At 52.5% G+C, this 27,688-nt stretch overlaps 2 protein-coding genes across 2 annotated transcripts; one reads left to right on the top strand and one right to left on the bottom strand.

Annotated features, from left to right (window-relative positions):
• The first annotated feature begins 7,291 nt into the window (after positions 1–7,291).
• LOC125699034 (adenylate cyclase, terminal-differentiation specific-like) lies at positions 7,292–15,840 on the top strand. The gene is made up of 10 exons (XM_048958098.1): positions 7,292–7,878; positions 11,055–11,218; positions 11,654–11,887; positions 12,484–13,385; positions 13,475–13,646; positions 13,819–14,313; positions 14,391–14,728; positions 15,205–15,279; positions 15,452–15,545; positions 15,745–15,840. The coding sequence occupies exons 4-10, from the start codon at positions 13,276–13,278 to the stop codon at positions 15,832–15,834; spliced, it is 1,374 nt and encodes a 457-aa protein (XP_048814055.1). The 5' UTR covers positions 7,292–7,878; positions 11,055–11,218; positions 11,654–11,887; positions 12,484–13,275; the 3' UTR covers positions 15,835–15,840.
• Positions 15,841–15,878: 38 nt separating this feature from the next.
• DHX38 (DEAH-box helicase 38) lies at positions 15,879–26,975 on the bottom strand. The gene is made up of 26 exons (XM_048958095.1): positions 26,173–26,975; positions 25,547–25,731; positions 25,294–25,398; positions 24,714–24,873; positions 24,480–24,598; positions 24,262–24,338; positions 23,893–24,048; positions 22,806–22,967; positions 22,615–22,722; positions 21,636–21,748; positions 21,396–21,533; positions 20,957–21,143; positions 20,683–20,868; positions 20,100–20,240; positions 19,810–19,920; positions 19,295–19,411; positions 18,937–19,044; positions 18,711–18,823; positions 17,949–18,157; positions 17,711–17,865; positions 17,479–17,634; positions 17,269–17,403; positions 17,060–17,185; positions 16,613–16,708; positions 16,247–16,368; positions 15,879–16,121 (listed from the first exon to the last, which is right to left on the bottom strand). The coding sequence occupies exons 1-26, from the start codon at positions 26,493–26,495 to the stop codon at positions 16,037–16,039; spliced, it is 3,693 nt and encodes a 1,230-aa protein (XP_048814052.1). The 5' UTR covers positions 26,496–26,975; the 3' UTR covers positions 15,879–16,036.
• Positions 26,976–27,688: the final 713 nt, after the last annotated feature.

Raw genomic sequence — 27,688 nt, 5'->3', positions numbered from 1 at the left:
GGAAGTCTCTGACACATGCAGGCAAGGCACAGGGTGGTCCCTGCTGCCTGGCACATACTGCAGTTGATAGCCCTCAGCAGGAACTTGCATTCAATGTTATACTGTCTAAGAGGCTTAAAATTGACTGTGAAGCTTCAGTACGACTACAAAAAAATCTTGTTTTCAGTTTCTCCTATGGTGGATTGCTCCAGAATGAGAGCAATTTGGTAATTCATTCTTGGAGTATGCATATCTGCACTGGAGTATTTGGAATCAGATTATGGAATATGAAATGCAGTCATTCATTTGAACTTCCCTTGTGGGAATGGTAGCTGCCCAGACAAATTCCCCATGAAGATGGGAAACGTGACAGAAATCACAGTGCTGCAGAAAAAAACAGAGCAGTTTCTAGTGTCATAATAGGACTTGACAAATGATGCTGTCAGAATAGGACTGGGCGTAAGAGTCCATTGAAGCCACCAGCCCAGGAGTGGGAATGGCTATGGAGAGCCACTGCAGCTTTCCCATTGCTGTATGTTTCTTTACACTTCAGCCTTCCTCACCCTTGCTTAAGCATTGTGCCTTGCTCTGAGCTGCTCCAATGGGCAGAACTCAGGAGCGTGCTGGCTCAGATGGCCCTCGCTCAGTGCAGCGCGTGCTGCACAACCCTTAGCTGTGCAGAACACAGTGCCTCTGGTCCCCGCCTTCTCTCCAGGGAACCATGCAGTCCAGCATGGTTTCTCCTGCTTTATGTCCGCCCCGCACACTTTTGTCACTGCAGACAGTTCAGCCACTGCTGACTGTGCCCTCTGAAAAAGGACTAGCACTATGGCTGAACTGAATCCTGATGTGGCAGTGCAGAGGGGTCAGTAGCACAACACTACAAGTCCTGACTTTTTGGATACAGATGCTTGGAAGCAGAGAGCAAACTGATACAGAGACAGTGCAGGATGTGTCAGGATCAGTCCTTGCACATGATCCTGGAGTACTGAAGTATGAACAAGTGTTTGCAATTAGCTGCAAGCATGCATTGCTCCCCACCTCATCTCCGACAGTGGCCAAGAGCTATCATCTCGGACGGTGCGAGTAGACACAGCTACTGCACACCGCCCAGAATACTGCGACATGCAGCTCAGAGGCCTCAGAAGCAAAAACAGGGTCTTCTATCTAAGTACTGCAGGTGGATGTTTTTCTCCCATGATGATACTTAACCTCTTTTTGAATGCACATAAACCTCAACGACCCACCGCATCCTCTGCTAAGCATTTTGACACAGCATAGGGCATATTTATTAAAAAAAAAAAATCTGCTTTTTGTTTCGTAGTCACTACCCGCTTATTTATGGAGGCACTGATGGTTCTTATATCAAAGGGACAATGAGAAATCATACTGCAGTCAAACTCTGTATGCCAAACTTGATTTTATAATCCTGTCACACTTCAGCCATCTCTTCTCTGGGCTAAAGAGACTTTCTACTTTTCCTCATATGGAAGATATTCTTTGTATTTGATCTGCCTTGTTACTCTTCTCTGAAACCCTTCCAACTCTGTTTTTCTTGAGAGAGGCCAACCAGAGTTCCACATGGTAATCACAATGCAGTCTCCACTATGGCTCTGTTCAGTGGCATGTATCTGATCTGCTCTCCGTTATTTTCCTAATAATTTTTAACAGTCAGTTTGCCTTTTGGAATGCTCCTGGACACTGAGAAAATATTTCCATAGAACTGTCCCTGTCAGTCTCTATCTGGTTTTATTTCCTTTATCCCCAATCACTTAGTCCTGAAGAGGGAACAGCTACAGTACCGGGAGCTGCAAGCAAAACCTCACAAGAAACAAAGTGCAAATGTCCCAGAACTTTTGCAGGGTTAAGACCACCTGGCAGTGTCGCATGTCTTCAAAATCAAGGACAACTACTAAATATCTGAAAAACAAGGCATTATGAATTAAGATCAGCCTCACAATGCTGCAGCCCCATCCCCTGCCAGGCATATCTGCTCTCTAGTACCCACTGTACCCTGGAGGCCACACAGCACTGCAGGGGAGCACGGGAGCCTTCTCTTTGCTGAAGCAAAGCTCAGGCGCAGATCAGGCAGGGGAGCTGCCCACATCAGTCCTGCATTTGGGCAGTGAGCCTCCTAAAACAGCTCCGCCTGCATCTCCTGTAGTCACCCTTACTGCAGGGATTCCTTCTGAGATGCAGTTTCCCTTCCTCTGGGAGATACTAGTGCTGCTGTTATACAGGCCACAGGGCCGCTCACAGCTCCGTGTGGCACAAAGGCTGCTCCATGTGCTTCAGATGACCACAGCGCTGAGAGGCTGATTCATCCCTGCAGACCTCAGCCTGGTGGCTTTTACCCACCTTTTATCATTCAGCACAAGCACACCCAACAGTGAATGCAGATGAATGCTGCAGTTAAGTCACTGTTGGTGAACACAATCATGACATGTTCTTGCAGTCCTTCCTTTATGCCATTTTATTCTATGGGTAACAGGTTCTAGGTCTTCAGGAGCAGGGAGCAGATTATTTTCATCGCCAATCTGGGGTCTTACCCAATTATCAGTGCCCATAATTTGGATCCTAAGCAGGGATGCCCACATTGTCTGTAGTGTCCTCAGGATAGCCTTAAGAATACCATTACAGCATTCAGTAAGGCCTGCCCCTGTCAGATTATACAGCAGGTAATATCTCCAGTCAATGTTGTTTCCCTTTGCCCAGCACTGTACCATTGTGCTCATGCAACAAGTGCCTTGATCGCTCTCGATGACTGGAGGTGTGTCACGGAGTTGACCAGATCAATCTATGTCCGTGACATAAAATGGGAAGGAAGGAAGGGAGGAAAAGAGCAGCAGCAACAATCTATGGAGGAAAACTTATTTTACTATAATAATGGAATACAAGATAACACAATATATATACAATTTAATTGAAATTGAGATTAATAAATCAGACAAGATAAGAGAGAGAGAGTTCCCGGGACCGATTCAAACCTGAAAAGCTTGGAATGGCTAGGAAAGCACCCTCCAGCACCCACTGCAAGGCAGCAAGGGAGCGCCCCCCCCCCATCCAGAAGGACCAGATCCCGTGACTGCTGTAATGTACAGGGATAGGTACCTGGGATTGGGGCAGCGACACTTTAATGCCCCGTACACTACATGATGTTTTGATGTGGAATACTGAAACCCAAAAACAAAAAACAAAAACAAAAAACATAGAACCATGACAAGGTGTTCCATAGGCAGCCATCAATTTGGTAAGTTTGGCCTTGATGGTATATGCCTGGCTCACTCTCAGCACTGGATAGGATTGCACTAGCCCACTTCAGGTGTCAGTGAAGTCAGAGCATATCTCACTCCCTCAGACTGAGGGAAGGGCCCACTGTAAAGGGACTGTGTCCTCTAGCAAGATGGGCTGTTGTTTCAGGCAACGGTCTTGGTCTCCTCCTGGAGCAAGCACTGCATTCTCAGCATACCTGGACGATGTCAGGTAGCTGTACTGGCAGGGCAGTCCCCATGCTTTAGCAGCTGCCCACATTGCCTTTTGTCCTGCATGCTGCAGCTTCTGATGAAACCCACAGGCGGCATTTTCAGGTGGTAAATTCTCAATCCATCAGACTCGGGCCACTGTGTCAGTTTCATAATTTCCCATGACCAAACTACAGAGTCAGACATCAACATGAGATCATCAATCGAATGGTACAGTTTGATGTTATTAGGATTATTACACTCTGCTAGGTCATGTGCCACTAAGTTATGTCAGTAGGGTGGTGAACGCACATACCCTTACAGCCGGACCTGAAAGGTCCACTGCCTGCTTCCTCACATAAATGCAAACTTGTGATTCTTCCTGAATGGGACCACTGAAGAATGCATTTATCAAGTCCAGGACAGAATGGTAGACTCATTGTGTCCATCAGGAAGGCAATATTGAGTATAGCATACAAATGGGTGGTGTGACCTTATTTAATTCTCTGTAATTCACTAACATTCCCCATGTGCCATCTGACTTCCATACTGGCCATACAGGGAAATTATACAGGCTACGTGCAGATCTTGTGATTCCTACTTTTCCTAGTTCCTGCACTGTTCTAGAGATTTCCCCTTGGTTCCCTGGAAGTCTATACTGGTTTAGTAACCCAACACAGAGTGGGCAAGCAAATAGGCTCATGTTTTGCACAGCCTCTTAATATCACCTGCAGTGCCAGGATACTAACACATCTCTCTTTCTGAGCTCTCCTACAGTCATCTGGAGAGACAGACCCTAAAGGATGTCTATGCCCAGTACTCCAGGACTGGGGCAATAGACACCTTATACTCCCAGGCTGGGGGGACACCCAACCTCAACCATATCTGGGTTAGAAGGATGGTACTTGAGGCTGCACCTCAAGTACTGTGTCCAGTTTTGGGCCCCTCACTGCAAGAAAGATATTGAGGCCCTGGAACATGTTCAAAGGAGGGCAACAAAGCTGGTGAGGGGTCTGGAACACAGGCCATATGAGGAGAGGCTGAAGGAGCTGGGAATGTTCAGCCTGGAGAAGAGGAGGCTCAGGGGAGACCTCATTGCTCTCTATAACTTCCTGAAGGGAGGTTGGAGTGAGCTGGGGGTCGGCCTCTTCTCTCGTGTCATTAGTGACACGACCAGAGGAAATGGTTTCAAGCTACGCCAGGGGAGATTCAGGCTGGACATTAGGAAATACTACTTTTCAGAAAGGGTGGCCAGGCACTGGAATGGACTGCCCAGGGAGGTGGTGGAGTCACCGACCCTGGGGGTGTTCAAGGAAAGGCTGGATGTAGTGTTGAGAGACATGGTTTAGTGGGAGCTATTGGGAATAGGTGAACGGTTGGACTGGATGATCTTTTCCAACCTTGGTGATTCTATGATTCTATGGTCTGTCACCCAAACCCACCAATCACCACCCTGTCTCCCCGGAATGTGGTTGGATCACCACAAATAATTGATGTTTCTGCACCCCTCTCAACTACTGCCATAACTCACTGTATATTCTTTCAGGACCAAAAAAACAGTCTAACACAGGGCCCCGGGTCCTGTCTGGAGACCCTTACTACAGAGGGGCCAGCATCCCCTGCCACACAAGTAGCTGAGCAGTTACCAGTTATAACAGAACCATTGTCTCTTATAGGTCCCCATTCTTTAATAACCCAAGCAGTGCTAAGCCAGGAGAAACCAGGGAACCCCAGGGTTTTCCCCAGAAGTTCCTCTTTCAGTGTACTCAGGGTCTCAGTGACTATCCAATACATAATTCTTTTTTTAAGGTAACCCACTGTGAATAAGCACCTGCCTGGGCCAGCAAGTGCAATGCTATAATACAATGGAAAGTACAACATTAATAGCAGAGTAGCACAGTCTTATGCTACAGCAAACAAGAACAAGCCCAAACACAGCAACCACAGACAGCTTACCTTTGAAAAGCCACCAGCAGCCAGAAATCAGCAGAAAAATAACCTTACTCCCACTGCCAACCCTTAAATGAGGTCTGGGCAAGGGAGGATCCTGGCCCCACCTCTTCCATCACTCAGGTACATTGCATGCACCTGAGCTCCCCTGGGCTGGCTCTGCCTTCCCGCCAGGTGCTCAATCACAGGCTGTGACTCAGCATTTCTGCTATAGGGTCAGAGTGAAACTTAACCTTACAGAAAGGAAAGGCATGAGGATCCCTCTCCGGCTCTTTTTACAGTCCTGTACCTGCCTCCCCCTTTCATGTTTGAGCTCTCCCTCTGGTCCCTGTCGCAGGAGTCTTTTCCATTTATGCAGTCCCCCTCAACCCCTGTTCCTCTTTTGTTTCATTGCTGCTGATGCAGGAGGAAATCCCCAAAGCTGACACTGAAGTAGCTGTCCAGGAGCATCATTCCTCTCTCTGCAGGCTACAGCTGCAGGAAGCATCGCATTCTGTGACCAGACCTAAGCAGTGCTGCTTTTTCTTTGCTCCTTTCCCTTCCTACAGTATTTCTGCTTTCTGCTTATTTCCAGCATGCGGATCTTACAGAAACACATGGCAGCTCCTGTGCGGCTATCTATGTTCTCTGCCTACAGGCAGACGGAAGCACAGTGCAGTAACAGCGGTGGGGGTGGTCGCTGTGATGGCGTACAGCTGGGAGAGGCACTGCTGGGACACGGGCACTGCCAAGGAGCTCCGGGCTGGGCTGCCGAGCACCTCCAGTTGGGCAGGGCTGGGGCTGACCAGGACCTGCTCTCACACTCCTATGCCTCTCAGTGTTTCTGCCTGCTCCCACAGTGGTGCTGGCTGCCAGCAGGTGCTGGGCATGCTGCGGGCCAGCCTCCCACCTATTTCTGCCACTGATGCTGTTTCCTCCTGCTCAGTTTTCTCTCCCTGCTCTGGAGGGGCTCATTCCCCAGAGTTGCGGTGTTTTTTTCCTATTTTTCAAGTAACTGGCTGAGTCTCTGGAAAGAATAATGAGATCATTTTCATTGCAGAATGCAAATCCATGCAAGCCTTCCCCGTTTGTTATTTCTCCCCTGCAGACTCTGGCCACGCTGCTGATAATTTGTATTTGTTGATATTCCTCAGCAGCCGAACACACAGTGTGCTCCAGACGGTACCCAGATGTGATTGGAGCCGATACCCTCTTCTGCTAACAGAGAATTGCAAATCATCACTACAGCGGCAGAGGAATAACCTTTACAGTTCATTAAGATTCCAGAGACTCTGCTCTCTTTTCCCTTCCGAACCCAACGGGCACTGCGGATGGAACGGGATTCCCTTCCCATCCACCCGTCGGCTTCGGCCCGGGATGTGATGTGACATCTCCGCGCGACCGCCGCTCCCTCCCGGGCCGTGTGCCGGTGAGGGGGCCAGGGCCCCACCAGGCGCCCCGTGGATCCGAAGGACGGAGTCCGGCTCGGAGCCCCATACGGTCGGAGAACGTTGACGGAATCTGCGCCGTCGCGCTCTACCGCAGCGTACCGAGCTCGGGCCGCGAGCCGCCTCTGAGCCGCGCCGCGCTCCCGCCGGGCATTTTCCGTGACCGAGGCAGCGCCCCGTCTCCGCGAGCGGCGAATCGAGACGGCAACTCCCGGCGGGCCCAGGAGGGGGCGCTGCGGCGCGGGCAGAGCGCGGGGCGGGGCTGCCGGAGGGCTCCGGAGAACAAAGGTTCCGCGCTCCTCTCCGCAGCGCCGCGCCCCGGCGGGAGGAGCCGCCGCCGCCAACGCGTCCAACGCGGGGAGCGCGGGGCGAGGGCGACCCCTGCCGGGCGCTGCCGAACAGACAGACAGACAGACAGACAGACAGACAGACAGACAGACAGACAGACAGACAGACGGGCGGGGGGATCTGACCGCGCCCCGTCGGCTCCTTTCGGTTGCCCTTAAGCCCTCCGGCCTCCCGGTCCTGTTTGGCATTTGCCTCTCACCCAGACCTCTCCTGGCCTCGGGCCTCCCACGCGTTCATCCTCCCTCCTTTTCCTGACTTCCAGCCTCTTGTCACCTGCTCGCCCTTTTACGGTGTCTGCGCTTCTGTGGACTTCCACCCATTTTGGCCTCCACTTTTTAGTTTGGCCCCACCCTTTTTCACCAGCTTGAAAGCGGAGACCGAAAAAGGATGGGAAGGTGTAAAACAGGTGGAAAGGCAATCAATGAAGTGGAGCCAAAAAAATGGAACGGAGGACGAGAAAAAGTGGGAGTCCTTCCCTCCCTTTTCCCCTTCCTTTCTCTTTTCCCCTTCTCGCAAGCCTTCCTCTTCCCCTTCCCATTTCCCTTTTTCTCTCCATCCCCTTCCAGGCCGAGGCTTTGCCATCTGAGCACACCCAAAGGCGTTGCTGCTGTGTTTGTTTCCGGGGGAAGCGTGAAGCCCTGTGGGGACGAAGCCTGGTTAAGCTGAAAAAAATGCAGCTATTTTTCCTGCGGTCAGAGTTATTTTTAACACCAGTAAGTTCTTACATGCGAGTATTTTTCCACTCATTCCATAACTCAGAAATAGTTGAAAGGAGGTTAATCAAACATTTGAATTAAGTGCATCTTCAGGCAAAGGCTCAGCATGGAAAATTTTAGCTGCAAAACAGACGTTCTGGAGAGAACGGAGCCAGCAGAGCCAGCAGCAGCACTGGGATGGGCTGGGAAAGGCACCGTGTACCAATGATCAGGGGTGGGAAGGCAGCAGCTGGGAAAGGTGCTTCCAGCAGTGTGCGTGTGCTGCGCTGGTGCCAGTAAGTTGGTTACCAACCAGACAGGGTTCTCAGGACATTACATTATTAGCATAGGCAATAAATACTGAAATTTAACTGAAATCACAAGTAGCGATGGCTCAGAGGCAGCATTCCCTCCATGCTGGGGCAGGTGCAGCAAGGAAGGAGCTGCCACAGAAAGGCAGTTAAAGTGCAGGGGACTTCTAAGCTCTGAAATGTCCTGCATACATGGACAGACATCCTTCTAAAGCACTGCCTGGAGCTGCAGGGTGCGCAGGGAGCTGGACCTGCACCTCAGGACACGGGCACTGTGCCTGGCTGAACAAAGGGGACCAGACAACAAAGGATGTAATGATTTAATGCCTTCTGTATCCAGAGATTTTTCCTGATTTTCAGAGTGCAGCAAAAACAGGGACACTGTTCTAAACATCGCTCTCTCAGGATGGCTGTGAGGAACCACGTTCAGCCCCACACCGTCCAGCAGTGCTGTGGGACCCGCAGGTCCAGGCTTTGGGGACGGCTGTGTGCACAGAGGCGCTGCATTGGTTCCAGCTGTGCAGTGCAGCAGCTCCAGAGCAGGCTGTGCCTGCTGGCACAGAGGAGCAGTGGGTGCTGCTCTCCAGGCTGTGGCTACACACAGCAGTGTGTGCACATTGAAGCACCGCAGTGCCACTCCTGGGATGCTGTGCTGCACTCCTTCCTCCTTCTGCACCTCTGCCTGCCTGCTATGAACGGAGTCTTGGCTTTGTTTTACCGATTTCTATTTAGTATCCTAAAATATTCACTCCGAGTTCCGCTTGACAGACGTCCCTAATCTAATCTCCACGTCTGCTTTCTAATTTTCGCAGTCAGGATAAAACAAATCGGCCGCTGTTAATTGCCTGCGCTGCAGCCGGGAGCTTTGGGCCGTGATTTACGAGCTCGGAGCAGGCGCTCTGCAACGCATTTTTCTTAATTTATTTTTAATGAGTCTCTCAATTAATTTTCTTGGAAACATCTTAATGATGTTGGAGGCGAGTGTTAATGAGGTTTGCACCAGTGCCTCATTTTGCATATCTGAAAGTACTGAATGGCATCACGAACACACACTTGGTCCTAGAAAAGAAGAAGGAATAGGACAGGGTAGAGACACCTTGCTCAGCTCCTACCTTGTTCAGGCTTTGGGGCCATGTGGGGCTGCCAGCAGTGAGCCCACCGAGACGGGTAACCCTGCAGAGATGGTGAACCCGACAGCAAGGGCAAGCAGAAGGGCAGTGCCACACACGGCCCTGTGGCTGGAACTCATCTCAACAAACGGAACCAGGGCCTGGGCTCAGCATCTGGGCTCACTGCGGTGTTCCTGTGGTTCCCCCAGAACATGGGCACTGCATTCCCTGCTGTGCCCATCAGTGGCGCAGGCTGGGCTGCACGGCACCCTGGTAATTGTCGTGTGTGTGTGGCTGGAGGCAGCAGCTGGATCGCCTTTGTTTCCTCACAGCATGTCAGTCTTCATTACACCAGAGAGGAATGAAAATGGATTCACTTTTGTCCCAGCCAGAATGTGGCAGCTGTTTAATTTCAATTAACGTGGCACTGAAAAGAATAACATTGCGGCAGTAATTAAAGAGAGACGGCTCCAACCCCAGTGCTGCTCAGCATGTGGTGCCGGCTCACCCAACGGAGCAACTGCTTCAACCCCACGTTATCCCAGCAGCAGGCAGGGAGGGCAAGCAGCCTGGCACAGTTTGGCATGGCTCGGCACAGTACAGTGCTGCTGGGAAATGCTGTTCTCTTGCACTGGCAGAAACTAAGGCTAAATTCAGCACAGCAGTTCTGCACAGCAGTGCCAATTCCTAGCTAAAACAGCACTCATGGAACTGCGGAGTGTGGTGAGGGCATGGCAGATGGAGCTGGGAGCTCATCTGTATCAGGTCAGCTCCTCCAGGCCTTCCCACACCCATGGCTACAACACCTACCCCTGAGCCTCCAAGTAGTGTTAGGGCTGTGCTCAGCACCCTTGGACCTCATTTTCTCCAGCAGCTGTGCCACACCCCCGTGCTGTGGGCATTGTGCTGCTGGGGCTGCCAGGCCCAAGCTGTTTGGGTACCACAGCTCGTGCAGCAGAGGGATCAGTGCTGTGTTTTTTCCCACTATTGATCTGGTGCTTTAAAAGGGGAAAAAAATCTTCCTGGCTGTCTAAACACTATTGATCTATGCCGGGAAGCCGCACAGACAGGGAAGGGCGTGGAGAAATTGAAATTTAATTTCCGACAACTTGTTCCTGTTACTTTTACCTTTTTGGACAGAAGCACGGAGCAGCAGCCGCTGTCGATGCAGTCAATCCCTCCTCTGGCAGCACTGTGCAGCTCTGTGAGCAACGCCGGGATGCAGCCATCCCAGGGTACAGCACCTATGGCACCAAGCACAGCTCCACTCTGCACCTCGGCAGCGTGGCTGGAGTGCGGCACAAGGATGGCACAGAGACGTGAGGGTGTGAATACTTGAGATTGGTACAAGGCTGCCAGAAGGTTCAGCCCCTGCCAGCACTGGGCACAGTGATGGTTTGCTGTGCAACAACCTGGGCCAGGCACAGTGTCACCGGGTTCTGGTTCTAGGCATTGTCCTCAGAACAAGACCAGGGCTGGGCTGTAGTGGGAAGCGTGCCATGCCATGCCTGGGATGCAGCATGGGCAAGGGGAAGGAGAGTGGTGCGGGGAGGTGAGAGCTGCAGGCACCGCTGGGGCCCTGCACCCTGGAGAGGAGGGACTGATCCTGCTGGGGTTGGGTGAGCCCCGTGTGCCTTCCCTTCACAGGCAGCAGGTGCTCCTGGAAGCTGCAGCACCAATGGTGTGAGCAGGCCTGGGTGATGTCCCTGGCTGCCCCCTTTCACGGGACCCAGGGCTGTCTGTGTTGTCTTATTCCATGCTCTGGTCTCTGCAGCAGAGAGAATGTGACCAGAATATGGCACATGCAGGGACGTTCCTGAAGTGAGATGCCAGCCTAAGGAGACCCAGGGAGGACTGCGAGGGGCAGAGGTGACCATGGCAGAGCAGAGCAGCCACATCCAGCAGCAGCAACAGGAGATGGAGTCCTCTCTGTCCCAGGTAAGCAGTGTCAGGCAGTGGGTGTGCATTTGCAGATTGGTGGGCAGGCAGTGGGGAGGCCCTGGCAGCCATCACCTGTGCCAACAGAGGGCCCACCCCTGGGGCTTGGGAACAGTGTGAGGGCTTGGGGAGGAGCATCCGGCTCTGCAGCAGCTGCACTGGTGCAACTGCCACCATTTTTCACAGTTGCCACAGGTTACACCAGCATGCTGCAGAGCTGGGCAGCAATAGTGCGTGAGACCTCTAGGAGATGGCTGAACACACACTTGGGGAGAGGTCTGCACCCAGCAGTCCGGTGCTGCTTGCTGACCAAAACCTGACCCCGCAGCACATCTGTCCAGCCCCCAGTGTCTGTCAGGGGCTACAGAGTGGGCTGACGCTGGGTACCACTCACAGACATGAGACAGACAAGCTGCTGCTCACGCTGTGTCCTAGGGCCAGAGAGAAGCAGTAGTGCTGGAGCCACAGTATGGAGGGGCACAGACACGCCAGGACTCACAGCAGCAGGACACACGAGCCTTCCTACAGATGCTGCAGGTGGACTTGGACATCTGCAGGGACCTGAACAACATACGGCTGGCCCAGCTGCATCTGCAGCAGCATGTGGTGGAGCAGAAGTACCAGGACTTGATCTCTCAGAAGCATCATTACTGGGCAATAATGGAGCAGGTACCGCTGCCCAGTGCAAAGGCCACAGGCTGGGCTGTGTAAATTCCTCACCCTCAGCCACGGGTCCCGTGCAGCCATCTCAGACCTAGTGAGGCACCACTGCTACCCAACAGCACTGCAGAGGGCAGTGACCAGCCCACAGAGCACAGGGCACATTCTAGCTGCCATGCGCAGGGTGAGAATGCAGCACCACACTCCCACTCCAAGCAGACACAATTGTAGTGGGCCTGTCTGCTCAACAGAGCAGAGCTGGATGATTGCAGCCCCTATGTGGCACCTGCAGCCTGGGATCCATGGAGCTGGGCTCGCAGCTCTCCTCTGCACCCCAACATGGGTTAGGGGCTGCTGCACAGGGCTGCAGGGAGACAGGAGATACTGCCACCATGGGAAGGGCACTGTGGCAGGGACCAGGGGCCAGGAGCTGCAGCCCCATGGGGCTGGCCGTGTCCCTTTACCAAAAACCCGTTCTAAAGCCCACTACCATCAGGCTGTCCCAGCTTAGCTTTCTCCATCTCAAGTCCCAGCCCTTCCATGGGCAGAGCATGGCGCAGTGCACTCTGCTGGGGGCCCACAAACAGCTCTGCACCTCTCCACAGGACCAGAAGGACACAGCTCAGATAGAGGCCACTTCTGCAGATTCCTGTAGTAGTTCCAGTGCAAGTGATGATCTCCTGGAGAAGTACACAGAGCAACTCGAGCAGGTCTGTGCCTCAGGCACAGTGCCAGCGTGCGGACTGCCAGGAGCTGGCAGGCAATGCCCCAACACCGTGCTGCTCCCACAGGTGGCCATGCAGGCAGGCACAGAGCACTGCAGACAGAGGTGGGAAGCCCAGGAGCATCAGTGCTGGGCACGGGACACAACATCAACAGGGCACAGTACTGCTAAGGAAGGTAGGAGGGCATGGAGAGAGACATCTATATTAATGAGGCCAGGACAAGTGAGGCCTGCAGCCTGCTGCTCTGGCAGCTTCAGCACGGAGCCCAGGGCAGCCATGCTCATATACTATAGCAGCACTCTGCATATCCTGGTGCAGTGTAGGGGAAAGGGTAAGAAGGGTCTATGTGCATTTGAGGCATCACTGGTTGCACTTACAGGGCAGTGTTACCCCAGGCAGTTCTGGAGTGGTGAGCAGGTAGCACATGGCCCATGGCACACAGGGCCGTGAGCACTGCAGGAAGCAGCCCAGGAGCTCTGAGGATATTCAGTGTCCTTGATCTGCGCTGCTGAGTTGAGTCCTGCTCCTCTTCTCTCAGAAGCTCAGGGCAGAAGGAGGCAGTGCCAGCAAGCAACCCTGTCTCAAGCAGCCCAGGTCCCAGCACAGTCACTGGCAGCCCAAAGCCACCTACAGCACAAGGAGGAACAGCTGCAGACGAGTGCAGGGAGCACCATGCAGTGCACAGAGGAACAGCCATGCTCTTGTGCAAGGAGTAGCATGCAGCACACAGCTGACAGCAGCATAGTGGAGCTGCAAGCACCGCAGGAGGTAGCAGAAAGCAGGTATGTGGGCCCTGATCCCATGCCCCAGCACAGGCAGAGCCCTGCCCTGCGTCCTCGCTGTAGAGGGAGGGGACCCAGGGCTGCTCCAGTTGTGGCTGTGCTTGCAGGGAGATGGCAGTGTGGCTCCAGATGGAGCTGAGCCGGTGGCAGCAGAAGCAGCAGGTAACTCTGGAGCAGTCACTGCAACACATGCATGCTGCTGCCCATGCCAAACAGGAACTACAGAAGAGCCAAGAACAACTCCAAGCCCTGAAGAAGCAGGTAGGGCAGCAAGCCAAGTTTCGGGCACTAGGGGGCTCAGCCTGGTGCACCAGGCACCCCAGCATCTGCAACAAAGCCTATGCAGCACAGAGCTGGAATCCACAGGGAGAGGGCACAGGAAGCAGCAGTGACACAGCACTGTGGCTTCCACCCACGTGGAACCTTTCTGCAGCTGAAGGCTCAGAAGGAGCAGAACCGGACCCTGCAGCAGAGCCTGGAAAAGCAGCAAGAGGTGCTGACAGCCACCAAGGCCAGGGAGATGCAAAGCTTGCAGCAGCTCAGTAGACACAAACAGACAATCCACGACCTACAGCAGAAAGCAGCCTCGAGCAGAAAGAAGATGGCAGAGCTGCTAGAGCAGGTGATGGCAGGAACAGGGCAACCACACGATGCAGCCGGCTGCCATGCAGCTCCCTCTGCCTCAGCTGCAGGACAGAGCCCTGAGCGCTGGCCCGGGGTGCAGCTCCATCTTCCTGTCTGGCCACTCCCAGACCCGCCCTTTTTCATGCAGGTGGAGGAAGTGGCATCCCTGAAGGCAGAGCTGGCCCAAGCCCAGAGAAAGATAGACCACAATCTTCCACTCCTTGGTCGTTATGAGGAAGAGAGGCAACAGCTCCACAGGGAACTCAAGAAGCAACAGAGGGCCCAGGCGCAGAGCCAGCAGGAGGTAAGCATGACCCGAGCCTTCCCACTAGGCACCTGTGCTAAGCCTGCATGTCTCGTCACCCCTCTGTGCCACTGCAGGCCCGCTCCTTCCAGGAGCAGCTGCAAAAGCTGAGCAGCCAAGTTCAGTACTGGCAGGAGTTGCACCAGGACACTCAGCAAACTCTGGCTAGACGGGAAGATGAACTGTCTGTCTGCAACGCAGAGATGGATTTCAAGGAAGAATTCATCAAGGCCATGAGACAGGCTCAGGCCAAGAACAGATGGAACTACGGCCCAAGGGCAGGAGGATTGCAACCTGAGCCCCAGGCACTGCTGAAGGACAGATCCTGGCCTACAGGCAGGGCAGAGGTGGAAAGGCCAGGCCACGAGTGGGCTGACTGCAGAGACAACACCAAGGGAGGAGGCGGTGGCAGTGGGTCTGTAAGCAGCAGCATGCCAACATCTTGTTCTTCTTTAAGTAGTCCACTTTCCTCTGTTGCTAGAAAGGTGCCCTCAGTATGACATTCTCTGTCCAGACTGCTGAGGTAATGGTTCCTTCATTCCAGAACAGCTATACCAAGACACAGGCAACTGCAGACACAGCTCAGCCCCAAAGGCTGCTGCCTCCACACAGCTCTGTTCATGCACCTTCCTTCTGCCCTGGGCATGTAGAGGCTGAGTAGAGCACACAAGTTCACACACAGCACAGAGTATTGTTTTTTTTAGGTAAAAGCCCTGCATGCTTCCCACACCCCAGCCTGTTCTAATAGCAGTAGGCTGCACCAGGACAGGAATCTGATGCTGATCAATAACAGCCAGAGTGTGAAAGAGCAGATGTAAGAAGCCTTACACAAGTAGAGGGGAGCCGATGGCTGCCTTCTCACAACTAATTCAGCCTACATCTCATTTTCAGGCAGTCAAATGAGAAACAACACCACAAGATCCAGCAGCAAGTCAAACAGACTGCAGAGTTCACAGGCGAAAACCAGTAAGTAATGAACACGGGGAGCGGGTCTGAGCACTTACTGCCACCCACAGGGGTACATGGGACAGATGAACTGCTGGATTACCCAAGTTCCTCCAAGGCCAGCAGAGCAAGGCTGTCTCTCTGCACCAGTACCTCACCTCACCTTATCTCATTTCCTCTGTCTGTCCTCCAGACATCTTCAAGACACACCAGACAGCTTGCATGTGGAAAACACATACTTCACGGCTAGAACACACGTACAGTACCACAATCATGAGCAGATGAAGGTGAGGAGAGTAACAGTCAACCTGGCCCAAAACAGTGCTAAGCTGATGCTCTTTTGTGTACAGGGACAGCTAGGCACCAGCTGCCTGCCCAGGATACAGGTCATGGAAGACTTGCCTTTGCAGTAGTCCAGGCCAGAGCTGGGTCAGGCACAGGTTGTTTTTGTCCTTCATGTCAATGTAATTCTTTGCCTTGTCCCAGGCTCTACAGGGCAACGACCTGACTGCACGAGCCCTGCAGAACTTGGCAGGGCTGTCTCTGCCTGGAACTCACCTCCAGGATGAGAAGTGACACAAAACAACAGAAGGGTTAAAGACTGACAACCTTTAAACAAATAAAATTATTTCTCTTCTGTAGCAAAAATAATACACAGCATCAAAGCCTTCTTGGGCCACGGGCTGTAGAGAGCCTCACAGCAGTCAGAGGAACTGAGCCCTAAAACTCAGCAGCTCCTGGGAAGTCTTTATGCCTCGAAGCAATGAGCACTCCCTTCTCAGAGGCCAAAGCGGGCCGGGGTGCGTCGTGGTGTCAGGGGCTCCCCCTGCTCCTTCCGTCCAGGCGTATAGATTTTAGTACATCTGCCAGGAAAGGACAATGGTGATCAGTGTAAGATGAAAACAACTCTTGCACTAGGAACACCTGTGGGAAAGTTGGGATCCTCCATGCAGCTCTTAAGCAGGAAACCCACAGTGTCAGCACTCACCTTGCGCTGCCTAATGGGTTACGGCGCTCCTGCTCCTCCCGGCGGGCACGCAGCTGCTCCTCAGCCAGAGCCATCTCCTCCTCCATGGCAGATGCTTCCTCCTTTGCACGTCGGCGGTTTTCCTGCAGTAAAGGAGCAGCAAATCAGGAACAGGTAGAGACCCGCACAGCAGCAGACTTTCCACAGGCCCACAACCCTGATCTCTCTATGTAAAAACAAAACAAAAAACTAGCTCCAACTTCCTCCACCATAACAGGTGTGCAGCGGGGCTGTATGCAGCAGGAACTCCACCCAGGCACACACTCTCCCTTCCAGTGTAGTAGCCCGCTGTTTGTCTCCCATTAGCTCCTGGAAAGGAGAATTCACCTGACGTGACTTGCCAGCATGTTTGATACTGTAGAACATGGGGCCCAACTCTGCCAGCCACTCTCCATCCACAGCAGTGACACACTGCATGTATTCCTGCGGGAACAGAAGATCCAGTTAGCAGGATGACAAGGGCCTGGGCATCACTGACAGAGCCATGGCAGCTCCCTCCCTCCTCCACTTCTTGATGGCAGTTCTCCTTTCCGGACAATTCCTCCTGACTTCAAAAGCTACAACCTGGATTTAGTGAGACTAAAAGACATCCCACATAAGCCAGGAAGACATCACAAAAGGGACAAGACACTGCAGACTACACAGATACATCCAGTTGCTAGAGATGAGAAAGGCTGAAAACGGGACCTTCTTAGATTCTACTATCAAGGCAAAGCTTCTCAGGTCCCTTGGAGCACAGCTCACCCTTCCTGCTAGCCCTCAGCTCAAGTTTACCTTGGTGGTCATGACCAGCTCATGATATACAATGTAGTCTGGCGTGTAGCCCATTCCAAAGAGGGAGCTGGTGGGGTGCAGGTGGCAAGGCATGCCTGTACGGATATTGACGTACTCCCCAATGCCCTGCACAGGAGAAGTGAGGTTAGCACACCCATTCCCAGTGGAGAGGGTCTCTTATCACCCAGATGAGCAGAGACCCCTCTCACTTTCAGCTTTGCAGCTTGATGGAAATACGCAGCACAGATACACTTCCTGACAACATCCCAGTCAGTACCACAGGATGCAAGGCTCATGCGCTGCTGCACCATAATGTCCTTGAGCTGGGCACGCACCTCCCGCACCTGCACAGAAACACAACAGTCACGTCCCTCTCCCATGTAAGGCTCCTTCTCCAAACCTCATTGCCACAGCCTCACTTTCCGCATGGCCTTGGCATGAATGAAGTGCTGGTTGCACCACAGAGTAGAGTAGTTGTTGTTCTTCCACTGCAGGTAAACGTTCAGGTAAGTTAAGTGATCGCTCTCTGGGACAGCAAATTTCTCCCGCACTTGGTCGCTCTCTTCCTCTCGGCCCTGAAGAATAAGCAAAGAACACGTCAGTCAAGAGTGCAGATGAAGGCGCCAAGCTGCTGAAAGATCAAACAAGTACCTTAGGCCGATAAAAGATGGCAGGCACAGACAACATGGATACAATGAGCAATATCTCAGAGCTGCAACCCATGTCACATGAAACAATGAGCATTTTGGAGAGTGCAGGATCCAGTGGGAACTCCACCATCAGACGTCCTGTAGAGGTCAGACCACCTGGAGGAATATTGTAATAATCAGCAGGTGGGCAGGTCCTAGCAGTTGTGTGTGAGCTGACAGCCCACCCCTGTAGCCAGTACCTGTGTTATCCAGGGCCCCCAGAATCCACAACTGGTACATGGAGTTGAGCATGTTGTCCTCAGGGGGCGGATCCATGAAGTGGAACTGCAGCAGGTCTTGTACCCCCAGAGATTTGAGCAGAAGCACTACATTGGCGAGGTTGGTGCGCTGGATCTCAGGCACCGTGGTTGTCAGCAGCTCATTCTTGTAGGCGCTCTGGGTGTAGAGCCTGGGGGAAAGATGCCAAGAGCCTTCCCCTCCCCTTCAGGCCACTGTGTTCCTCACTGAATGACCACCCATTCCCAACTCCGCCAGGCACAGCACAAAGCAGCAGCTCTGCACTCACCCATGCCGACAAGCAGGACCCTAAGGAATTTCTTCCTCAGGCCACCGTGCAGCCTCCCCAGCACATAAGAGCACCTGGGCTGCAGTGCAAAGGTACACCTCTCTCAAACACAGTCTTTCCCTGGGTGCAAACCAGCCTCAAAGAAAAGCCTTGAGAAAGCTGCCTTTGACTTGGCTATTAACCTGAGAGCATTAAAGCATCTGGTTCAGCAAAGATGGAAAGAGTCACAAGTGAAGACTGGCAAGGGAAGAAATGAGAGCATACTCTGCAGAGACGCTGGGTCCAAACCAGAAAGCCTCAAGGCCTGTCCAGAAACCTCATACCCACAGTAGGCTCAAGACAGTGAACAGCTAGCTCTTCGGTGAGGAAAAAAATATGTAGCCAGATGTCCAGACATGAATTATGATAAGAATAGAAACACCAGTAAGGAGCCTACCTGAAGCAGTGACCTGGGCCTGTTCGGCCAGCTCGGCCAGCTCTCTGATTGGCATTGGCTTGACTGATGGGGTAGATCTGCAGTGCATCCATGCCTATACGGGGATTGAAAACCTGGAGGGCGCAAGGACAGCAGACTGAAGAAAGAGAAAGGCTGGGTCACTGTCACAGAGCTCAATCAACCCAATGCCAGAGATCCATGGACAGTATAGGAAACCTTTGCTTACCTTCAGCTTGCAGTATCCAGAGTCAATAACAAACATGATACCATCCACTGTCAGTGAGGTCTCTGCAATGTTAGTGGCAACAATGCACTTCCTGACCCCATCTGGAGCCTGAAAACATACCACACATCAGTCAAATTCCTTGGGCAACAGCCTCTGCACCACTGAGGAAGACTGCAGAGCAGCCATAAAGAACTTACAACAACATGGGTGACTTCTTAGGAAGTTAAAGTGGGCACATGCTTTCCCTTGCTCTATAAGTACCACACAGAAGACATCTCTGCACCTCTCCCTCATGCCCAGTAGCCTTCCCTGTGCTAGTTTCACCTCTGCCCAGTCCCATCAGAGAACACATCAGCACCTTCTGGAATATCTTGGCTTGTAAGTCCGACGGCAGCTGAGAATAGATGGGCAGTACAGCAAGTGCAGGTGCCTTCTCCAGCTCCTCAAGGTGCTCCACAATTTGTTCTGAAGTCACCTAGACACAAAGAGGAGTGTTAACATACGATTAAGAAAATAGGACTCAGAATCACAGAATTGCAGGGGTTGGGATGGACCTCAAGAGATCAAGTCCAACCCTTTTCCACAGGCTGAACAGACCCAGGTTACTCAGCCTTTCCTCATCCATGAGATGCCCCAAAGACCCTTTATCATCCTAGTGGCCCCCTGCTGGACTTCTAGGAGATCCCTGTCTTTTTTGACCTGAAGAGCCCAGAACTGGACACAGTAATCTAAATGTGGCCTCACCAGGTCAGAGTAGAGAGGGAGGATCACCTCCCATGACCTGCTGGCCACCGTCTTTTAAAGGCGCCCCAGGATAACATCAGCTTTCTTGGCCACAAGGGCACACTGCTTGCTCATGGCCAAACAACTCACCTCAATATCCTCCTGACCAGGCATGAAGACAAGGATGTCTCCAGGTGCACCAGACAAATGGACCTGCAGAGCTTGTTTCACCGCAGCCTCCACATAATCCTCTTGAGGTGTCTGAAAGACACAGTTCACATTAGACACCAGTAATCCCACCTGCCACACTTTGTGTATAGGACTGCATCATAACATAGCTATCCCTTGTCCTTCCTCTCTGATCACTGCAGAGCGGGACATACCTAAGTTACAACCCTTACAACCCCTTCACAACACAAACCCTACTATATTGACCATACCTTGCTGAAAAGAATATCAACAGGAAAGGTGCGCCCAGGAATGTGGAAAATGGGAACATTCCCAAAAAAAGAGGCAAATTTATCAGCATCCATGGTGGCAGAGGTGACAACAAGCTTCAGATCCGAGCGTCGTGCTACTACCTAGAAAACAGATGAAAAGGACAATAAGCAAGTGGTATTTGTACGTGGGTCTAGGCTTCTTCCATCACTTCTGAAAAAAAAAACAGCAAAGGGCTGAGCTTCCACTGTACTCTAGAAACACTAACCACTAATGCCATGGTACACCAACACACACTGTTCAGTTAAAAAGACAGGCTGTCCCCAGCTGAGAAAGTCTTACACTTGCAAACACCTCTGTATCTAGAGCTACTTTATACCAGCAAACTTTTGGCAGCACACTAAGGGGGAGATTTAAGAAACAAAGAACAAGATGTCTAAGCAGCAAGCGCAGAGATGTGGCAGTCTCTGTTCATCATCTCTGCTCTGACCTGGGAGAAAAGCACTGTCCCTGCCAATATTCTGCCCTAATACCAGCTCAAATGCCCTATGTTGCTGTCTTCTTGTTGTCCAGGCTCACACACACCTCCCGAAGCAGGCCAAAGAGCACATCAGTATTGAGCGAGCGCTCATGTGCCTCATCCATGATGATAGCACTGTAGTTGTCCAAGTCAGCCTCTCGTAGCGACTCACGAAGGAGGATCCCATCTGTCATGTATTTGATTATTGTGTTCTCTGACGTGCAGTCTTCAAAGCGGATGGCATAACCCACCTGGGGGGCAGAGATATCAGCAAGTCTTCAACAGCTCTGCACACGCACTGCCGAGAGGCTGCACGCCTCCACATGCTGCCAGACTCACCTCCTCTCCCAGGCGCACTCCCATCTCCTCACTGACCCGCTTGGCAACTGACATGGCTGCCACTCTGCGGGGCTGCGTGCAGCCAATCATGCCATAGTCTGTGTAGCCATCCTCATGGAGGTACTGTGTCAGCTGAGTTGTCTTACCACTCCCCGTTTCCCCTACCACAATCACAATGCTGTTGTCCCTGAAGAATGGGAAACAATATTTATTCATATACCACAGAGACAGGCTTCTTCATTCATAGCTCTGGATGGCCACCCAAAAGCTGTCCTACTTTGGCAGGAAAGCTGCTATCAATCACATAAAGCAATAGGCCGTTTTCTGAGGGTACAGCTTCCGAACAGAGCACATACCTAGGTGAATTTCTCACTTGGGATCCAGAGACGTAAGCCAAAGCCCCAGGGTTGCACTGTGACCAGTCTCCTATCAGTCATACCTGAGGATGGAAAGCAGTTCCTGCTGTACAGCAAAGATGGGCAGATATTGTCTTTGCTCCAGAATTGACTTCTTCTTGGCAAACTCGCTCCTCGCTTCACTTTTTTCTTTCATGTGTTCAGCAAACTTCTGCTCAGTCCTAAGGAAACGTGAGAAGTCTTGAAGCTGTCTCCTCACACACCTTGCCTACAGCATAGGCACAACACCACCAGCTAGGCAGAAGTCATCCAAAAGCTCCTACCTGTAATCCACTTTGCCATCTTCTGTCACCATTTCGTCCTTCTCCTCCTCCTTCTTGATCCCCATAATGTCTCCCAGTTTTGTGCCTGCCAGCTCCCAGTGTTTATGCTGAGCCTGGAAGCGCAAAGAGCAGTGTAAGTACCACAGTGGGGACTGAAAAATCATTCTCCTCCTGTCCTACTTCTAAGGCTAGATAAGCATGTTTGCCTCAATCCCCTAGTGCTAAAGGAGAGAACACACACTCCATTCCCTATGTCAAGTCTCCTCCTTCCAAGCAAACTGGGGCAGAACTTTTTTAGGCATTGGTCTGGATAAAGACACAACAAGCACAGGATGATCAACAGCCCTCTAAGACAATTGTTTCAGCTGCTGACCCTTCCATTAAATTTACACTTATATATACAAAAATCTGAACCAGAGCTAATCTTCCTGCTCTTGACAGGTACTCTCACCATTCTGTTTTCTCTCACATTTGATATCAGTACTTCCTCCTTTCCACTCACAGTTTCACATTCAGTTTACTATGAACATATCTATGTTTTCCTAACCACTACCATGTAAGCTTTAGAGAAAATCCCTCTACTAGGGAAGCACCCACAAAGACTAATATACTACTTTCCTGTATATTCTTCCTCAGAACTCTTTTGCTGAGACACGATAAGATCTGTCCTGCTACCACACTGAATGTTGACCGTGCCTGAGCTACACTGTATTCTCCCACTTGCTCTTCTCTCCCCAGTCCAAATGCCCTTCGGATCAAACTCCCCTGTGCAAATGCACAATGATTAACATCCCAGGCAGTGAGTAAGAAAGTCACAACAGCTACTTGTGAGACAATGGAATGAACTGGACTAACAGCATATATCAGATCACACAAATATGGGGAACACCTTACTATTACCACCAAAGCTTGTATTCTACAAAGCCCAAACAAAAGCAGTGAGGCATTATATAACACATATAGTGAGGTCTCAGCATACCCTTTTACGCTCCTTTTGCTCCCTGTGCTTGCGCACCAATTGGCTGCCCTTTCGGGCTATGATGGCCAAGTCAGAAGTGGCATCCTTTACCGGGATGACTGGCTCTGGCTAGAGGAAAGAGGCACTGCTTCAGCACAGAGCTCACATCTGCAAGGCTCCCCATCGTCGGCACCATTAGCCACAGCTTCTACCTGTTTTGTGAAGACTATCCTCCCATCTAGGAAAGGAGGCACCAGATTATGCACCAGCAGATGCACTTTGGCTGAGTTATCCTCTTCAAAATCTTCGTCCACTTCAATCCGATGAACCACTCCACTGGTCAGCATGCGGTTTGTCTCCCAGCGCTCGTTATCCTGCAGGAAAGAACGTATCAGAAGATTTTAACTATTACCTCCGTTATCCAAAACCCAAGAACCACACATTACCCAGACTAATTCCGAGGCAATAAATCAAGCAACACAGCTAGCTGCAAAGCTCTACAGGACCGTGACCAACTGAGGATGGCTTAACTTACTCTTAAAAGAGAAAGTTAAAAGTGGCTAGCTACTGAAGGCAAATCTGTAACTGACTACAATACACACCGCAGTTACGGTACATAGCTTTAAGCACTGAAATGATCCAATGCTGCATCTGCTGGTCTTCCTTCCCCAAAAGGGAAAGAGCTTGGACACCCAAAGAGAAAAATAAGCAAGCCCGGAATGTGGACAACATTGAAGGTTTTAGGCTACAGAGCCCACAAATAAGCATTAGGAAAGAAACATAACTAAAATAACAAAATAACTAAAGACAAGTATGGGAAATGGAGACTGGCCACAGAACTGTCAACGCAGTCAACAGAACTGTCTCAAAGGAAATGGAAGGTAAACAATCTACATCCCTACCATATGCTGAATATGCTAGAAAGCCTGGAGACAGACCTACTCTTATGCTAAGGGAAGCAGCTCTCAGAGTCCACCGGAGGTACAGCAGACAGTCCTAATAACGTAGCACCTGCACCCTATATAGCATAGCCCTCCAAATTCCTGCAGCCCTGAACACCCATCTACTGCAGTCTCTCTAACTATAAATTCTGACTCATGCAGGAGATGCAGGACTGCACTTTCCAAAGGAACATAATAACAATGGGGTTTTTTTTGAGCCTCTCATTTGACACAGACCAGGACAAAAACAACCTTTTTCTATCTCTTAGCCAAACCCACCAAGAAATGGGCCACTCGAGGCAGCAAAACAAGCAACCTCCACACTTTCAGAGCAGCCAGCTCCACATCTTGCCCCTACCTCATTGATCTGCCGCCGCTGTGCAGAGATACGCTTCTGCTTCTGCTTGTGTAAGTGCTGCTCCCGCTTCTTCACATACTCATCAGAGGAGTAGGCCAAGGGGTTGTGAAACTCATCATAACCTTCATCCATCATATACCAGTCCCGGTCCGCTTGCTAGGAGGAGAGAGATGCAGCACTCAGCTGCGTTGCTTGCCCAGCTGGGTAGACTCTGGTCCTCACCCAGCCACTGGGAGAAAGCTGACTACCACCCGTGACCAGGTGCAACACCAGCGGCAGACCCAGGCCCTGCCGATGCTTTGGGCTAAGTGGCAGCAGCCAAGAGCCTGCTGTCTACTGAGCACCCTGCTCCCTGTTCGGGCTTCTTACCCGTTGGTCGTCCTCCCACTGCTGGCGTTCTTCCTCCGTCTCAAAGGCAATGCCCTCCTCTCCATCCTCACGCCGCCCTGAAGAAGGTGAGATGGTGAGCACAGGACACCAGCCCCACCAGGCTGTTGCATGTGGAGGAAATCTCACAAAACCTGTCCTTCTGCTACACAGGGATTCTGTCACTGTCCAGCCTCAGCAGCCCACTCTAGGCTCCTCACCTCTACCTCTGGACAGTCGTGGTGTGGACCCCAGGTGTTTCCGGTCGTCGGCCCACTCATTATATTTGTAGGACGGGGTGGGCAATGGTGTCTTATCTGAATACCTGCTCCTTACAGACCTGAGAAAACAGCACAAGACAGAAATCAGTGCACAAAGACAGATATTCATCTTACATGTACCCTTCCCTTTCCTGCAGATCACCAGATCATAGATTGCACACCCGGCTATGATACCTGTCCCGGTCTCTCCGATCCGTGTCCCGCGATGCCCGGTGGCTGCGCTCTGAGTCTCGACAGGAAGGTGTGGGTGAAGGAGATTCCCACTGTGAGCGGCGAGAACTACTGTAACTGCTATCATCCTCCTCCCAGCTGGAGCGAGATGGCGTGGCTGCATCTAGCAGAGGAGATTGAGTTTGACAAAGTGTTCACACAGTGATCCTAAGAACCTAGGGCCACTTTACGCCTCCTAACAAAGAGCACAGAGAGGGTACCCATTGGCTCTCCTTCTAAAGGTGTTTGCACACATCAACTCCAAGGAAAATTGCCAGAGGACCACATCTCTTATCACACAGACTCGGAACAGACCCCGCTGGGCAAGGACTGGCCAGATTTTCACACACACCTGGCAGATCACTCCCAGTCCCAAAATCCTAGAAGAGCATGGAGTTTTATGTGTGTTCTAACCACAAGTCTTAAAAAACACGGACTTCTTCACTTGCACTCATACAAACAAAAACAGCAGAAACCCCCCCTCAAATTAAAAACCTTTTCTTGTTAGATCTCTTCTGAGGTCTCTACCAAGTCCTGCTCCTACCTTTGGGACGATGCTTGGGACTCTCTGGTTCACTCCTCCTGCTGTTCCGCTCCAATGAGCCATCTCTTTCTGATCTACTGCTGTGACGACTTTTGTCCCAGTCCTCTGTGGACAGAAAACAAGCTCAGGCGCCCCGTGTACAAACAAACTTCCCAAATCTGCCCTAAAAAATATACTGAACATTAGTCAAGGGCAACAGAGAGAATAAAGACTGAAACCTAAGCAGAAAGTAACAAAAGCCTCAAGGAGTTACCACGGTCCCGTTTACGATCATGGTCTCGATCCCTACTGTGCTCCTTCTTCCGTTCCTTCTCCTTTGAGGAGGCAAAGACACCATGTTCACGACGCTCCCTTTCCCGCTGCCGGCTGCGTTCCCAAAACTCCTCACTGACACCACCTGTGTAGGACGGTGTTTCCACATGGACAGAACGGTAATGCCTAGAAGAGGTAGAACAGAAGTTAAAAACATTCCACAATGCTGAGGAATAGCTGGTTTCTAACTCGTCTCCTGCAATTCTAGTCCTGATCTCTGCTACAGTAGAAGCATGTGGTTGAGATTGCTCTCTCTCACACAATATCCTGGCTTTCAGACATAAGCACTTCTAAGCAAACTGCTGTTTCCAAAGATCAGGAGGCAGAGGTGACGTGCACAGGGCGACAGGCGCTTGCAGGCCCGGTAGCATCTCAGAACATTCCTAGCGTAACAACTCAGGGTGGGCACCAATCAGATCGTTCCCAGACGTCCTCAAATCCAGAGACTTGAATCCCACAGCCCCTCTCCGGGGCCGGGGGTAGAGATCCCCACAGCACACGGCATGCAGCTGCCGCCACGCTCACGGCCGGGCACCAGCAGGGCGCGGCGGCCTGCAGAGAGCCCACCTGTCCTTGCGAGCGCCGCGACGTCTCCGATCATCCTCCTCGTCCTCCTCCTCGTCGGGGCTGCCCGCCTCGTCGCGGCCCTCCTCCCAGTCCCTGTAGGAGGACACCCGGGACCGTTTTCCGCTCGTCCCCTCCTCCTCACGCTCGCGCCGCTTCTGGGCTGCCAGCACGTCCAGGCCCAGCAGCGAGGCCCGCGGCGCCGGCGCCTTGAAGATGTGCTGCTCGGCGGCGGCGCTGCGCGCCCGCGGGACCAGCCCGCCCGCCTCGGCTTCGGGGCCGGTCCCGGCCAGCCGGTGCAGTGACGCCTCGCCGGCCTCGGCCATCGCCGCCGATCGCTACCACGCTGCGGAAGAACGGGCTGCCGGGCCGCGGCGGGGACGCATGAGGCCTACGGGGAGCCGCTGCGCGCCACGCAGGGCCGACCCGACCCCCTCCTGCCAGCAGTCGCCTCAGCGACCGCAACCCAACCCCGAGAGCGCCGCCACGGCCGCCCCACAGCGGTCCGCGAGAACCTCTCTAGGCCTCGTGCACCATAGACAGAACGGGCGGAACTTGCAGGCGTCCCAGAGACCATAGAGTCCAACCGCCACTACACGGGGCGGCCCGCGGCTCCCTCGGCGGACTTCCGGCACGGTAACCCTACGACACCACGAGGGCGCGACCGGAAGAACGCGGGGCCGGAGCGGAAGGGGCGGAAAGGGCCCCGGGCGGCGGCCGTTCGTCGTGCCGCCGGCAGCGCTTTGTCCTTCGGCGTCTCGGAGAGGTAAAGGCGGCGCCGCGGCCCCAGCCCAGGACGCCGCCCAGCTGTCCCCGGCTCGCGTAGTCCTTCCGGGGCAGGTGGGACGGGCGGCACGGCCGCCTCCAGGAGAACCTTCAGACTGGGTCCAAGCGCAGTGCAGGGCACGGCGCGGCCTAATGGCTCGGAGCCGTGAGCCTCAACAGTACTTCGAGAGGTGCCGTGCAACTTCATTATAGCAATAGACAGCGCTGTCCCACCTTCCCTCTGCAGCCATCCCGGCTGGGTGCAAAGCGACTTCTGACCGTGCCCTGGAGCCAGTCTGGCTGCTTCGAGGCTGGCTTGGCCGAAAGCACAGGCCGGAGGATGGGCTGCAGCCCTGGTCTGCTCGCGGGTGCACAGATCACAGCCCACACCCTGGTATAGTCAAGCACCACCATGCTCAGGGTAAATGCACAGCTGGAAGGCATAGAACATCTCCACGGCCATAGAACATTTCTCACAGATCAGCAGCAGAGCACAGGCAAAAGCACTGTAGGACACACAACTTCCCCACAGTCAGGAGAACCAACTTCAGTCCAGGTGAACAAGCGCATCCCAGGATTGCGTCCAGAGCCAGCATATGAAAGCCAATGGTAAGATATCCCTGTTAGAACTGCAGACAGCACTGTGTCAGAACCAAGGCATCTGAGAAATAAAGGGAATGGTTCAGGGTACACAGCACCAAAGAGAGCAAAGGTTACGGACAGCCATGGGTCAGCACTCATACCCACTCTTGTG

This window comes from Lagopus muta, chromosome 12 (assembly GCF_023343835.1).
Source record: "Lagopus muta isolate bLagMut1 chromosome 12, bLagMut1 primary, whole genome shotgun sequence".
NCBI classification, from domain to species: domain Eukaryota; kingdom Metazoa; phylum Chordata; class Aves; order Galliformes; family Phasianidae; genus Lagopus; species Lagopus muta.
The sequence above is the reverse complement of the archived record's forward strand: the minus strand, read 5'-3'. Positions and strand labels throughout refer to the sequence as shown.